This window comes from Rhamphochromis longiceps, linkage group LG23 (genome assembly GCF_057381845.1).
Source record: "Rhamphochromis longiceps isolate RC_006_pf linkage group LG23, R_longiceps_female_GT1.1, whole genome shotgun sequence".
Taxonomy (NCBI): domain Eukaryota; kingdom Metazoa; phylum Chordata; class Actinopteri; order Cichliformes; family Cichlidae; genus Rhamphochromis; species Rhamphochromis longiceps.
The window spans coordinates 29,765,959-29,782,048 of NC_140578.1; the positions used below are offsets into that span (position 1 = coordinate 29,765,959).

Consider the following 16,090-nt stretch of genomic DNA (forward strand, 5'->3'; position numbering starts at 1 on the left):
TGAGCGACTTATTATGTGATCAATCACATACAGCAAGAACAGACCAGAATCAATTAATAATTGAAAACCGTTAAAGTGCTAGAAGCACTGTTTGGAATCTGCCTTAAGTCAAAGGCAGCTGGTGCGGAAGGGCACAGGGTTAAATAGACATGATTAATCAACCTAAGAATAGCATTTGCATCCATTTGAAACAATGCGTGTGTGTGTATATGTGTGTGTAGACAGTAGTGGTGTGTGTAGCTATACTCCAGACTAATTACACGTATGTTTGAAGTCTACTGTGCTTTCACATCAGGCAATTAGTGGCCAATTTAAACGTACTCACAGGTGTCACGTGGCTTTTATTTTGAGTGTCTTGTTGATGGATGTTCCCTCTGCCACAATGATGGCACAAAGTGGGCAAGTGAACTGCTCAGAGCTGAAAAACATTTTTAAAAAATTGAATTCTAGATGCTGGTGAAGCAACCAAACATGCTCAAACTTTAGCTTCTGTTATTTAGCAGTGGAGTCCAAAGTTAGTTGACACTAAGCACAAAAACTGTACTTTATACAAATTATAGCTCTGTGTGAAAGTGGTACAGTAATTGTTTCTACTTCAAACTCTGCAAGTGGAATGGACTTTCTATTGAATTCTATTGAATTTTCATTGTGCAACACCAAAAGAAAATAATCCACCCAATACGAATGAGCCCACTAAGTCTCTGAACTTCCACCACTGACTATTTGACATCGTAACAATCGAGCTGCACTGCAGAAACGATCAAATGTATTGAAAGCTGCTTCTCTACCCCCACCATGGAAATGTGGCAGTGCCTCTTTACTGCCATCTATAGGTGGCACCCAGTTATGACAGAGTTCTCCCAGTGATAGCAGCTTGAGTGTGGCGCTGCTGTTGGTTAGAGTCATTCTCCCTGGAGAAGCTGCAGCTAATCATTGCATCATTTCCTCAATTATTGACAGCCGCCCTGTTAAGTTCCCAGTGTTATAGAGAGAATTAACATCCATTAGAGTATTATTCAGCCTTCATCTGCGTGCCTGTGTGCGCCTGTGTGTTTGTATCTGTGTGGGGTTTGATTTTGATTCTAACTAGACTCGCAGCTCCAAGGGCTGAGAACGAGGAGCTGAGACATGACAGGCTCATCAAAATGTCTCACGATGCCGTGTGACTACTGCTGCGTCGAGAGGCCCTGGCCTAAAATTGACCCTGTCCCCACTGAGTTGCCAATCACCGCTCATCACATTAGACATGTAGACACACTCAGCTCCACGGTGCTGTTGAGCTGCATCTCTGCTCCTGCTTTATTTTATTATTTTTCCTCCTCCCGTTTTCCTCTGACACAGTCTCACATACTTCAGATACCTGCCTTTCACTGCAGCCTTTAAAAACTTTCACTGGATCGCCTATTGTGTGGTATTATAGTGCCACTTACAATGGACCAGCACCGACAAATGGCCTCTGATTGTACTTTGCCTCTGTCACTGCCACCCGCTGCAAGTTTTTACTGTCCTCCAGGCAGCATATTGCCCCCCCGCACAATAGTCTGGTGTATCTTAGCGAGGGTGTAAAAAGCCTTGCATGACAAGTTTTGCAAGCAAAGAAAACACCGGCATTATTGAGTTATTTGCCGATTTCTGCTCGTTTTGAGCTTTTAAAATCCCGCATTGCACTGTTGTTCAATTCATATACCATTGTCGAGAGAGATAACAGCAAATAGCATTACCTCAGGCTGAAAGGAATCCCGTTCATTGTGAGGCTGACTGACAAGCTTGTCACAAACAGCCATGTGCCTAATAGAAGGTATCAAGCCAATCTGTCTCTGAGCTTTGTGCGGCGGAATAGGCGTCTGTTGTTCTGTTGAACGGAAACTTTGAAAAGCAGTTAAAGTTGAATAAGAATATATAAACTGTTCTTTTCAGCTCTGACAATGCCTCTTATACAAGAACGAGCCAAAAACACATCTGAGGAGCGCTTTTTTTATACGGCAAGGGTTCATGCACGTAAGCCCGACACACAAGTGATGCAAACAGATAATGTAACAGAATCTCTTAAAGAGGGACAGAAACAGCCTACTTTGCTGTGGAAGGTGATGCGTTTTGGGAGCAATTTTCTATTATTATGTCTATCCAGTCAACAAATGTGAAACTTCTTTGTGTTTTGTAGTCTCACTTGCAATAACTAATCCATTATCCGCTCTTCCTCTGTCTCTCTTTTGTTCTCTTACAGCCGCCCTGCAAGTGTCTATATCCTTGAACAAAGTGGAGTTAAGTGTCGGAGAATCCAAGTTCTTCATCTGCACAGGTACACAAATGGCATGGCACCCACCCCACCTGCACGAGCTATTCTTTTTAAACTTCTCTATACTCTTTCTTTGAAACTTTTTTCCCCCTCCTTTGGCTCTTTGTGATGTCATGAGTGCAGAATGAGAGCCAATCAGAAGAAAGGTTGGCTTTAAAAGAAAACACAATCTGATATCCGTGTGTTTGTGTTAAACCTTTGTCCCTATCACTTTGATCATAGCACTGACATTCAGTGCTATGATCGCCAGACCGGTCAAACACCCCTTTTTGTTTGTGCAATGTTTTAACTAGAGATGGACTGATCCGATATTACGTATCGGTCCGATACTGACCTAAATTACTGGATCGGATATCGGAGAAAAATAAAAAATGTAATCCGATCCATTAAATATCACGAAAGCACCTCACAAAACTTGCAACACGCCGTAACTCACCTCAGAACGTTAGCACGTCGGAGCAGTATGCATCACGTGATAGAGCGGCTGTGGCATGCGGGACCTGTCGGTGGTCTGGATAGCATTTGGAGCTTCGCTAGCAACCCGGCATTTCATCTCCGACAAAGTTATCCCCGAGAGAAGTAAAGCAAGTGTGTAAGTCCATCTCTGAATGTTTGTAAAGCATTCCTGCGTTAAGCTTAACAAGCGATATATGGAGCGACTTCCTCTTCTTGCTGCTTAATGATCAGCTGATCGGCTTTTCTGTCGTGAGTCCGTCTCTCTTGTTTGCTTTTGGCCCACTTTGCACCAGAAAGAGGAAACCAGCGGCTGAACAACAGCAGCACGTTTAAGCTTGATCAGCTGTTGTTAGAATTTATTTAATATTACTTTCTACACCAGGATCTTTTTCTACGTAGCTGACGCTGGTAACTGTGCAGGGGTGGATCTAGCAAAGTTTAGCCAGGGGGGCCGATAGGGCATGAACAGGGAAAAGGGGGCACAAAGACATACTTTTCTTTCTTATTCTCATTTAAAATGTCGAGCTTTTAATAAATAATTATCTGACACCCAAAGTTTTAATTTGATGTAAAATGAATAGAAGTCAATTACTGTATATAGTAACTATTAAGTCTAATATATATACCCTAGTAAGCTATAGCACTTTTTCCTTTGGGAAGGTACCATCTGTGCAGTCTGCAATTTTGTTGAAGAAAGATGTTGAATCTATTTAATATTTCTTGAAAAATAATTGATTTCTGTGCATTTTTTTTTTCACACTGCATCAAATTAAGGTTGATTACGTCGACTAAGCATCATGAGGTGGAGTGTGTCATATTGAAAAAATAAAACATGTATTGTACAGCTCTCTCTACTCATATGATATATTACGTGATATGATTTGTTGAGAATATTTTTTAGGGTCAGCTTTTTCCTTGTGCGGTGAACCCTTGTGAAGGTCAAGCTCAAATGCTTAGCCAAACTCATGTGCCCGAAGGTCTATTGATCCATAACAAACTGGTAGCAAAAATTGATTTTCACCTTGACTTGATTTTCACCAAAATTAAATGAGCTTGAGCTGTTATTGATGTCGACCATCAAAGAAACATTGAAAATGATATCTTGAAAACTGTGAACACTGGATTGTTAACATAAAGACAAACAAGCTGACCTGATTATGTCCTGTAATTACAAAACTGAACTCACAAAAATTTCATTTTTTGTAGACCCACTGTAAAAAAAAAAGAAAAAAAAAAAAAAGGTTATTAAAATACATTTAACAGTCCACAAAGTTAAGCCCGTCTTCACATTTTCTAAAGTCATCCTGTGAGGCTGGACTGGAGTCTTTGCCAAGCTGATTCTAGGCCCCGGGCCTTATGTTTGACACTCCTTTCTTACGTCATAACAAAGCTGGTTTAGGATCAACATTGCACTGGACCAATCATATTGTCTGAGCTTTCAGTTAGCATTAGCCAAGAAGTTAGCTAAAGCTTCACTAGCAAACCATCCTGGGTGATCTAAATTTGGCTAACAGCAAACCTAACTTGATAACATATTTATTATACTGTATGAATTAACAAAGAATTTAAATGCTTACCAAATTCCTCATTGTTTTTTTCCTCAACACTCCAAAGCAACAATGTGATTGGTCAGTAGCAATGCTGATCCTAGACCGATGTTATTATGATCATTCAGGAACAATACCAACATGAGGATATCATATACACCTTAAAAGGAGAAGAGATAAAATGACTTTCACTTCACTACAGCCCAGTATCAGATAAACAAGCATTATTTTGATTTGATGATGGTGCAAAAGTCAAAGAAGTAAAAGGAGGACGTTGAAAATGACCATAAAGGGTCTCTTTTTAATATTATGCATATGTATTGTATCTGTGACTGTTTGGAGGCAACGGTGGGAGTCTTATATCATCGCTCATGAATGTCTGTTTTTCTGACAGATAACATAAAACAATCCATAACCTCCATATGGTGAGGGACTCTTCGACCCCACTGTGACTCAATCCACACGGGGTCGGGGGGGATGCTCCTGGCTTACCGTTCCTCCTTCTCATTGTCCTCTCTGAACATCATATCAACATAGCAGAAAACCCGATGGTGGGAGCCAGTGGCTCAGTGGGGTGGCGGCACACTCTGGCAGCCCAGGCCGTCCCCTGCTGACTGCCTCTTCTGCCCTGCCAACACACTCAGTGTGGAGCTAACAGCAAAGGGACTAGATACACGTACTGGGAGGAGCATCCAGGGGGCATCGAAGTCTAATACGAGCTTCGGTGGGACAGAAAAAAAACAGAAAAATAACCGAGGCGAATGGAATCAAACTGGCAAAGATTGAAAAGTTGGAGCTTTCACTGTGGAGAGCTCAGAAGTGAGAAGAATGGAAAAGGCTTTGAAAAAGAATTGTAGATGTAGGTGGGAGATAAGTTGCCACCATCTGCTGTCAAAGTGCACGGGAGGAGGTGTTTGTGTCACACGCTGCTTTCTTTTGGCCTTTTTCACCACAGGCGGCCACGCCGAGCCTGAGTTTTACCATATTCACATGCATTTCTGCCAACTGAGAAACAGTGAGAGACAAGAAAAAGAGAAAACTCAGTGAAACTGAGACCCACCCGCAAACAAGTAAAGTGACTTTTTTTTACCTTTCAGTCGCCACATAGCACCGAATGAATTAGGCCTATGTCAATATTGTGGCGAGCTCAGACAAGGAGGAGACACAATTCCGTTCGGTCTTGCTCCCCCGCCCTCTTAGCCAGGGAGCACAGCCATTTATTTACATCTGCCAGAAGAACACTGCCGCTAGCTAACTGCTCAGCGCGGCAACAGCACAGCAACAACAACAACACACAGGGCGCCCTCTGACCCCGGAAGGACACACCGTCGCAGCGAGAGGGCGTCACCCGTCACTATGGTAACATAAACAAAACATAACTGTAAAAACAGAACCCCGAACAGCCCTGACCCGCTTCAATATCAATAAAAGGAAGGATCAGAAAGGGCAGAGAGGCAATTGTGTCGTATGCTGATTCACGGATTGGAGAGCAGGAATGAGTACGTTTCTCTTTAAAAAGACAAAAAGAATGTGAGTTGAAGTGATTTGTGTATTTGATGCCTGTCTTTCTTGTTCTGAAAAGTTTGCCATGAAGAACAAGCCAGAGGGTTACTGATAGACACATTCTTTATATCAAAAGATTACAACCTCTCTTTTTTCTTAAAGACATTAAAGCAAAGGTCAAAATATGGTCAACTGTGAGTCAACGTGGTAGCCTGAAGGAAGAATCCTTTTATCATATTGGCTGAATGTCAGTGCTTTTGCATTATTCATGTCTGATCTCAAATCTTTCTTTTAAATAATTTCAGCTGAAACTTTATCAATTTCATTTATTTCAAAACGCCTCAGAAATGGCTTTTTAAACCTTTGCACACTGATACATGGCATGGCTTTGTTTCTTAGCGGCTTCTTTAGATCGTGATTTGTGGTTGGTGTGGCAGCGGAGAATAGTAGGGAAAGGGTGAGAAGGAGGCAGATGATGATCTACTGTGCTGACAGTGGGGAAGGGAGCAGCCTATAGAAGAAGGTTTCCAACTCTCCAAACAAATTTCAAGTAAAAATGATAGAGAAAACTCAGCTGCTCTGCTAAGCGTGGCTGTGTAAGTGTGCATCAATTACATTTGATTGACATGGACCAACTCCATGTTGGTCCATGAAACAGCTGTTAATGCAAACTGCACAACTTTCCCAGTCGAAGGAAATGCAGTCAGCTCGGTGGGATCCAACATGAGCACGTCATTTTTGAGAGTTCTGTTCTTACTTTTTTATTAGGAAAGTCACTTTAATTACTTTGGAATAAGATGTTATGCACTTTGACGCACCAGGTAGTGCTTAGAAACATGAAACCCAGTCTACTGTCTACAGTCATGAGCTGTGTCCTAATTCCTAGGCCACATCCTTCGAAGGACTTGGCCTTTGTGGTCTACATGGGCCGGATCCTTCGAAGACCGAGAAGGCCGGAAGGCTTTGAAATGGGACGGTCTAGCCTTCAGATTTGCATCACCAGCTCAGCCAAACCGATTTACTCAGGAACAAATAAAACAATGAAAAAGTCAAACATGTTAAACCTGAGTAGCGAAAGACCTGGGGTCTGAAAACGATGTGCTGGGAGTCCGGTGTTCTCGCCGGCTCTAGTGAGCCTCGACCTCCCAGTCAGCTATCGAGCTGGTGGGTAACAGATGTCTCCGAAAACGTCAGAGCACTTTTGCAAATATGTGATGTCTTGATGAATCGAGCAGATATTTGAAGTTTACACAGCTACATTCTCGCCTGAAAATATGCTAAAAGTTTATTTTGTGACCCAGAAAGAGTAATATTAAAACTAGATAGCTGCTGCCATTGTTGGAAACTGGAATTGGCTGGCCGTGCTATGAATTCTGGGATAGGTTGGGCCATGAAGGATACACCCAACCCATCCTTCCTTGTCGGACGCATTTGAAGCAGCCTTCGTCGCCTGGCTGTAACATAATCGGCCTTCAAATGCGCCCTCTGAAGGATGCGGTCTAGGAATTGGGACACCGCTATGGTGTTGCTGCTGGCTACAGTAATGTCTGATCCCACCACATTCCCACCTACCCGATAAAGCTCATCAGCTAAGTTTTGGATAACTTGTTGACAGAGTCAAAAGATCTGGAGCAAACCTGACTCAAGTTTGCTCCATACCTAGGGTTAGGGTTATCTATTTTAGATAATTGTGGTTTTAGGCACTCCTTCAGGGAAACTGTGAAACTGTAGATGCAGTGTCTGTGTGTGTTTGTTATGGCACAGCGGAAAACCTCGGCACTGCCTTGAGAACTTTCTTTGTCCCCACTACATTTGCCCAAGTTCCCACTGAGGCAGAGACCTGCTGGTCTTTGAAGGGTCACGGGGGCGATCTTGAAACAATGAAACAGTAAAAAAACCATAAAGCCTCTTTCAGATGCATTGCTACTCTGGCACTGCTGTGCTCTGAAACCCATTATTCCCTATGGTCTGTGGCACGCATGAATGCTTTTTTACTGCATAGACCAAAGGAAGTGCAGTCCAAGTGTGCCGTCTGGGGAGCACTCACAACTGCTGTACATTTGCACAACTAAAAAATGAAGAATTACAGGACGCAGGTGCAGATTGTGCACATATATCAGAATTGGCTAGTGTGACAAAAATGTTTGGCCATGCACCCAACCTTGTAGTAAATCTTGTGCATTTCACTTTATATGTGAAAGAGCCATTTCTGGTACACCCAAAGAAGAGTTTGTTTGTTCCATCAGGTTTGGCATTCGAAACTAAAGATCCAACATGATCCTTTGTTAATAAGGGAGCGGCTAACATAAGCTATTGTAGATGTGAGGATTTTTATGCTATAGCAATGAGGACAGTGTTCAACAGCTGTAAGGTTTATACATCACTCAATAATAAATCCCAACATTTCTTTAATTATATTTAAAGCAGTATGACTAATATGTTTTCATGTCTTATGTAAAACAGGTTATGATTTTGTGCGATAGTTGAGGGTTTTCTCCAATAAACCAAAATGAGTGTTGGAATGCACTCTCCCTGCTCTATGAAATATTCACAAAGGGTTAACCATCCATTTATCAATGCTCAAAGTCCAATTTAGACACTTATTGTGAGGATATTTATGGCCCAGGTTAAAGTTGACTAGGATTATACACTGTAAACCCGAACAAGTTGACTGAACTTAAAACTTTTGTGGAAACTGATTACCTCAAAAGATTTAAGTACAAAAACTCATATCTTCTAAGTATGGGGTACTCAAAATTTGTATTTATTGTTAACCTAAAAATTTTAAATTATATTTTATATTTTATTAATTGAGCTTTACTCAAAGACTGTATACTTTAATTTCAATATTTTTGTGTTTCTTGTAGTTTATTATTTTGATGCAACACAATGCAATTATATTACAACCTAAACTCAAATTATCTGATTATTAATTAAAAGATATTTATGTTGTGAGTGTAGACTACTAAAAAAAAAAAAAAGTACGGAAATTCAGTTACTTTACATTTTGTTTATTTAACATTTTTTCATGAAAATTTAAAAACATCACAAATGTTTTTATAAAACAACTAACATGGACATCGGCACCATAAAGTGAGCATTATAAATTCTGTGTAGAACATTTATCTTTTTATAAACTCACGAAGGACGACATCAGTCCTAATTGCATCTTTCTCAAAATACACAAAAATGCAAAACAAAAAGTCAAATACTAATCACTTTTTTTTAAATAGAAATGAAAAACAATTTTTTAAAATGGGTACAAAGACGATCAGCTTCCAAATAACCAGATAAGGCAGTCAAGTATAGGAAAATTAGGTAAACTGATGGAGTTAAATCCACCCAAAGCCTGTAGTAAACTTAAAGTGCTTAAAGTGCTTCAAACAAAGTGCTCAGTAACAGAGTGCGTGTCCTAACAAACATTGCCTTATATTCCTTAAGAGCATGTAGGCAGGGGTTTCAGGGGTTTGCCGTCATCAAGCCCCATGAAGATATTTTGGACTAAGGCAAATGTGTGAACCAGCTTCCTGGGGTAGTCTAAATGCAGAGCATAGATCAAGCCAAACAATAAAGAAAATGCATTTGCAAATCTGGGAATATCACGCATCACCTAGTCGCCTTTCACCAAAACAGCCATGCTTGAGGAAGTAAAATGGACTGGACTGGGAAGCGCCGTCGGTAACCACTGTGAGAAGGGCAACTGGAGTGTCAATGAGGGTCGACTCATCCAATGCGTCCGCCTGGAATAGACACAGTATCAATGGTAAATGGCCTGTATTTGTATAGCGCTTTACACATTCAGTCATCCAGACATTCACACCCATTCACACACTGGTGATGGCAGCTACATTGTAGCCACAGCCACCCTGGGGCGCACTGACAGAGGCGAGGCTGCCGGACACTGGCGCCACCGGGCCCTCTGACCACCACCAGTAGGCAACGGGTGAAGTGTCTTGCCCAAGGACACAACGACCGAGACTGTCGGAGCCAGGGCTCGAACCGGCAACCTTCTGATTACAAGGCGAACTCCCAACTCTTGAGCCACGATCGCCCCAATTAAATAAGTAAGGTTGGTTTGAGAGAATGTGACAAGCATGACCTGTAATCTAGCAAAACATTCAGCAGTGTAGTGGGTTACTTTGTAACGAGTTAGGGTACTCTACTTTTTTTGAAAAATGTACATTAACGTGTTAGCTTCTTGCATTACATAATTTGTATTTTTATTATTTTTCTAAAAAAAAAAGTAATTTTTTATTTCATGACTTTATCTCAAAAAGAAACTAAATCTTGACTTCAGCCTGGTTTTTGGGCCACCTGCAGCATAGCCATAGTGCTGTGATACGCCTGTGCCCTGCTCCTGACCTGTGTGTGTGTGGGTTTTCTACAGAGAGGGTATTTTGTTTGTACAATTTGGTAGCTGCTAGGGTATTAAATTGTATTTAAAAAAATCCATAGCATTTTATCTTACTGGCAGAATTTAAGTAATGCAAAAATACACTTACATTACATGTCTAAAAGAATTCTGGGTCCTCCTCCCGCAGGTATACAGGAAGGGCACGAAGTACTGCAGTGCGTTTCACGTTGATATCAGGCGCCTCCTAAAAAGGGAAAAGAAAAGTTCATTTAACGCAAAGTTTTCAGGTGTCATTCTTTGGGGAGAATACATGTTTATGAAACTGCATGACATCAGACTCTACTAAATTTTGGAGACTTTTCTTTTAAGATACAACCTTTCTGTCTCTTGTGACAGAGAGTATGTTTCTTAATCATTTGACAAAAACCCTACACAGTATTTTAAAATAGTGTTCTCCAGATCAGAGCTGTGATCTATATAGAACATGGGGTTCAAAGCAAGGAAAAATTGTGTGTTTATCAGTGAAACTTTTAATTTGTGTTAATTTTATCATTATCAATATATGAAATCTTCACCTTAAGGGACTTAATGAATGGTTTCTTCAATAGATCTTTCAACTCACCTGTGTTTACTGTCTCCACCTGAAATTAATTGCAGTCTGAATTTTTTTTTCTTCTGTCTTTTTGTCTTTGGCCTTCAGCCTTGGAAGAAAAAATAAAAATATTGAAAACCTTATCAGCACACTAAATATACAACACCTTGCTATATTTCAATTGTTTTAGATAGAAGTTGCCACTGCTAGCTAAGTCACTTTTGAATGATGCTAATGAGAAGAAAAAAAAACAAAAACCTGCCGAACAATGAGGCTGCTGTTGTAAAAACGCCAACTTTCTTGCGTTGGCAAGGGGTCGTTAAAATATCACTAAGACCCTTTCTTTATGTGTGATTCTTCGTAAAACTGTGTTTTAATCGGTTAAAACTGTAAAACTGACGACATAATCTATGTTTGAAAAAGAGCGCGAACAACCGCGAACAACTATTCACCACCTGGGTCTGTGCTTTTTAACACAACAGCGCATTCGAAAACAAGTTATTGGCTGCAACATATTAATATACTTGCTTTTTTACGGAAAAAATAAACATAACGAAGGTTCCGTTTTACTTACAAGTTTCTCCAAATGTGTTCTCCAGTCGCTCGAGAAGGGCAGCCATATTGAACAGAATTTTCTGTCAACGTCGTTCAGGTTAGAGAGAAGACGTCATGACGTCATGACGTCCACATGCGGAGCTCGGAAAAAAACATTTACTCAAAAATCATAATTAAGAAAGCAGTATTTACTCTTAACTTCTAAGCCATGTACAATTATAACTGTTTGAATCGTTAACCGAACAGAAAAGTTTTAAGTTGTTTCAACTTTGTGAGGAATTTTAATTGTTATATCCACAAACTTTATAAGTCAGGTAGACTGTTGGGGTTTACAGTGTACTGTGAAGGGATGAAGTACGAATAATATGCAAGGGTTTAAGTTATTAGGAAAGAGCAATGACTTAAACAAGACACCTTTAAGGAGGCTGCTGGTCCCGTTTTAAATAATAATTTTATAATAAAGACTTTCTATAAAATTAATGAATATATATCAAATACATTTCCCACTTGTCCTGCAGGTGGTCTGTTTATCGTTCAAGCTCGGGTCCTCTACCAGAGGCCCGGGAGCTTGACATCAGGAACAGAAATGTTCCTGATGTCGTTTCTGTGATCTGCTGGAAACACTCCGCCAGTTTGGAGACTCCTGTTGCCTTCACCCTTCACATCTTCTTTAGCTCCTCTATCCTGTCTTCAGCTGCTGCTACAAAGGTCAAGAATGACTAGATCTGTGAACTTTGACCTTCGTAGTATTTCTATTACAGCTAATTATCACATAGATCATTAATGCACTGGCATTTTCACCAAACTCTTCTAAAACATAGACCATTGACTTGAGAGTAAATGAAGTCCTATCTATTCAGTGACCTTTGCTTTAAAAAGAGAATATGAGAGGCAGAATTAGCTCTTATTAATACACAAAAGAATAAATTAAGCACATTTTCTTTCAATAAACTTACTCCATAAAGATGACATTCAGTGAAGTTTTTATTTGAGACCATGAGATGACGGGAGACAGCGAAGACCTGAAGATCTCACAGGTCAGGAAAAGCAAAACAAAACATGAATGACTGAAGACTGAGAGATATGAATGATTCTTGTAGAAATAGTTTGGACTAAAATAAATCCTTTCACAACATTATCCATATTTTGGAAAGCCATTCTGGCAATGTGTGTGTGGATGAAAATGGCATTGCTGGCTATGGTAGATGCTTGTGTCTGTCGTGCTTTGTACACTGTGCTATACATGGGTGCAAATAGCCACACTGAATATTCATCCCAGGTACAAATAGTATTGTTGCCAACTGACAGTGCTAATTGCATTTACCTTTAAAAACAAAAACAACACCCACCAAAAACTCCCTCATTTAATTATTGCTAGCCCATTGTCACTTTAATGGGCTGTTTTTTTGCTAATGCAGTCCCGAACCCGTGAAAACAGGAAGCGTGAGTTTTTTTGCTGAACTGGAGAAAACTGGCAAGACAATAAGGTGAGAAAGCCAAGGATTATTACCAAATGGGAAGATTTGTTTGGATGGTAATTATACATTTTGAGGAAATGGTTTGGAAAAAATGCATGCTACATTAAAAACATTACTAACACAGTATCTACAAACCATAATTAAACTTTCCTTTTAAAATATTCAGAATAGTTTATTTTATCTCTTTAAAAGTAAAATATTTTGTGTCCAGTACTTTTACGGTACTTTACCAGGGATATGATGCAGAAAATGCAAACTGAAATGACTCCCAGTGTCAGTATTGGGTTCACAGCATAAAGCTGCGTTCATGCCATTAAATAAAAAAATTCAGCCCCTTTATTCATTTCAATGAGGCTCTGAGGGAGAGTTGCAAAGGAGCCCACTGCAAAACGTTGGACCTTTTTGTCAAGAAATAGGTGGACTTCAGTCTTTGAAGAAGTGCCACTGACTAGTCAAGTGCATTAACCTGGTTGATTATGTATTTCTGCTATTTATTTAGTAGCTATGACAGCAGAAGATAAAATGCTAACCTCCCATGGACCTGCTGTGCAAACTTCAAACGTAATAGATGATCTTTCATCATCTCACTGGTCTCTGAAACTGTTGCCATGAAGTCAAATACCATCATTTTTGCCAGTGCTCACAGGTACACACCAGGTGGCGTATGGCATTGGTAGCTCAAATTATATATTTTTGCTAGACTTTACACTACAACAGCCATCTTTAAACACTGCATAGTGACCAGTAGTTGCTGTAAGTAGTGTACCTCCAGTCAATCAATAAACATTAACAGCCTTCATAACATACCTTCATGATTCTTACAGTACTGTAAGAATGAATCTTGAGTCACCCTTGATTTGTTTATATCTTGATTCGAAGGAGCCATTTTTTTTTAAGTGGTATTGAGCAATAGTTCTTCAGGTTTTTCGGGAGTCATTGACAACTTTCCTTTGGACGTTGGTTCTTTACTCCTTACTTATTTTGAGGCCAGTTTGTTAAGCGACTTAACAAACTTATGAGTCATTTGACACCCCCTTTCTCAACGAGAAGTTTGTGCTTGGGTGAGCCTGAGTGCTGAAGATATCTACCTATTCGGAACCATGGTAACAGGGTTCTGGCTGATCGGAGCTGGCTTGGCCCTGACTTATCGAAGAATTAAGAAAGCGGAACCGGCTGTTCAAACCCCCACAAGGCTGCCCGCTGGGATTGGAACGATGGGAGAAGCGTGAGTTTCTCAAAATGGGCTTGGGTCAGCACGGATAAGATCTTGGAGAGGCTACGGCTGCTGTGAATACTCAGAATAAGATCTCTGACTGCAGACTGGATACATCTCGGAAGGGCTAGCCTGGAATAACATCTCTCTGGGCGCAAATTGGATAATATCTCGGGGAGGCACACTGCCGTGAGTTCTCAGAAATTGGCTCCTTGAGCACAAGAAATGACAACATCACAGAACGCAAGTATGGCGAAGCTCGCGGCTCTCCAACGGGAGATTGAGAGACCAGTGTTGGACTGTAGAACTGCTTTGAAATTCATATGAGCTGTTCGCACTAAAGTAAAAAATACCATCACTTATGCGCATACCCCTTTGGCGCCAGCTGCAAGGCCGGAGCTGAACAAAACACCCTGATAACAACTGTGTTTAGTCTGTTTCTTCCCATTCAAGGCCACCTGGGTTGGCTGGAAGACTGTTTACTTAGCAGGGCGAAGGACACTGTCTCAGCTGAACTATGGACACACACACATATACATATACTGATACTGATAAGCACTCACTGACGCATCACCCTCCCTACCCCAGAAGCCACCTCCAATGCTTACCTCCCCTATGATGTGGACATCGGGTCAGTTGGAGGCGCAGTCGAAAGATTGTAGCAGTCCCAGATCAGATGTACACACTGGAACTCTTTCCCATGTTGCTGTCTGTGTTTATTGTGCTATGGTGTGTTGATATCTGTGCATTCCTGTATTATCCTTCTGTGTTACACATTTCGATGTTTTTTTTCCTCGCTACCTAGCCTGACCTGTCTCCCCAATGTGATGTTTGTGTATTGTATGTACAGTCTGTCATCTCGGTTGTGGGCAAAAGACCTGCAACTGACAAATAAAGGCTATCTCATCTCTCATCTCATCTCATTTAAGCATCCAAAAACTAACTCAAGGAATGAAACAGTGTTGTGTCTACACATAACAGACAACTTGGAAAGAACTAGTTTTGTATCTAGCAGCCTGTCACTAAAACAGATAATTTATTCCAGTTTCTTGAGTTGACTTTATTTGAATGTATTCAAAATGCCAGCGCTAACACAGTTTGACAGGCCCTTAAATATATCTTTTATTTGCATTTGCTGGTGCAAATACTTCCTGCACCAGCAAAGAGCTATTAGACGAAACCTGAAAAGTGCCAGCCCTAAACAAAATAAACTATCTACAGCAGATGAAAAGTATCTATTTTTTTCGCACGACAATGATCCCAAACGCACTGCCAATGCAGTAAAAGCATACCTGTATAGAAAAAACACGAAGTGGAACACCATCAGTCATGGATTGGCCTCCCCAGAGTCCGGACCTCAACATTACTGAAGCAGTGTGGGATCATGTTGACAGAGAACAGAACAAAAGGCAGCTTTGATTACCCTTCAAGAAGACTGGAGAACTATTCCTGACGACTACTTAAAGAGAAGTTATACACTTTATTTCCATGTAGTTTTGTCAGGTTTCAATAGATTGCTTCACAGATTTCTCATTTTTCAAGCAAAAGATATGAGAGGTGCCTAAATGTCAATTAAACATTTTGTCTCATTAATGTCCATTCAGGAAGATGTAAATTTCTTAAAACTTGGGAAATTATTGCCTGTTATTTGAAGACACTAGCACAATCATGTCAGCAAGACTTTCCAAACTATTTTAAGTGTCATTAAAAACAATTATGACTTTATTAGTATTCAATATTGTAACCAGTTTGGGGTTTTTTTTACAGTTGGAAAACAAACAGCAATAACGACACCTACTGCAGCTCTTTTCTTCTTATTTGAAATTAACCTGGACTCGTGGCGTGACAAATAAATCAAATCAAATCAAATCACTTTTATTGTCACATCACATGTGCAGGCACACTGGCACAGCACATGCGAGTGAAATTCTTGTGTGCGAGCCCCACAAGCAACAGAGATGTGCAAACACAACAACACAAACGAGCAAAATACAAGAATGGCCAACCTGAAACTAATAAATATATGTACAATATATAATAGTGTATGCATTTCTGGATGTGTATACTAAACATTTTCCTACGTGTGTGTGTGTGTG

At 40.4% G+C, this 16,090-nt stretch overlaps 1 protein-coding gene and 1 long non-coding RNA gene across 3 annotated transcripts in view; one reads left to right on the forward strand and one right to left on the reverse strand.

Moving 5' to 3' along the window:
* ncam2a (neural cell adhesion molecule 2a) overlaps positions 1–16,090 on the forward strand; it is a 473,690-nt gene that overhangs the window by 303,014 nt on the left and 154,586 nt on the right. For both annotated transcript variants that reach the window (XM_085397463.1, XM_085397464.1), the window contains exon 2: positions 2,225–2,299. In XM_085397463.1, the coding sequence (XP_085253589.1) occupies positions 2,225–2,299 (75 nt within the window). The remainder of the gene's footprint in view (positions 1–2,224; positions 2,300–16,090) is intronic.
* On the reverse strand, positions 8,855–11,447 carry LOC146642350 (uncharacterized). The gene is made up of 4 exons (XR_014909620.1): positions 11,323–11,447; positions 10,779–10,857; positions 10,305–10,400; positions 8,855–9,542 (listed from the first exon to the last, which is right to left on the reverse strand). It is a non-coding gene; the product is annotated as an uncharacterized LOC146642350 (long non-coding RNA).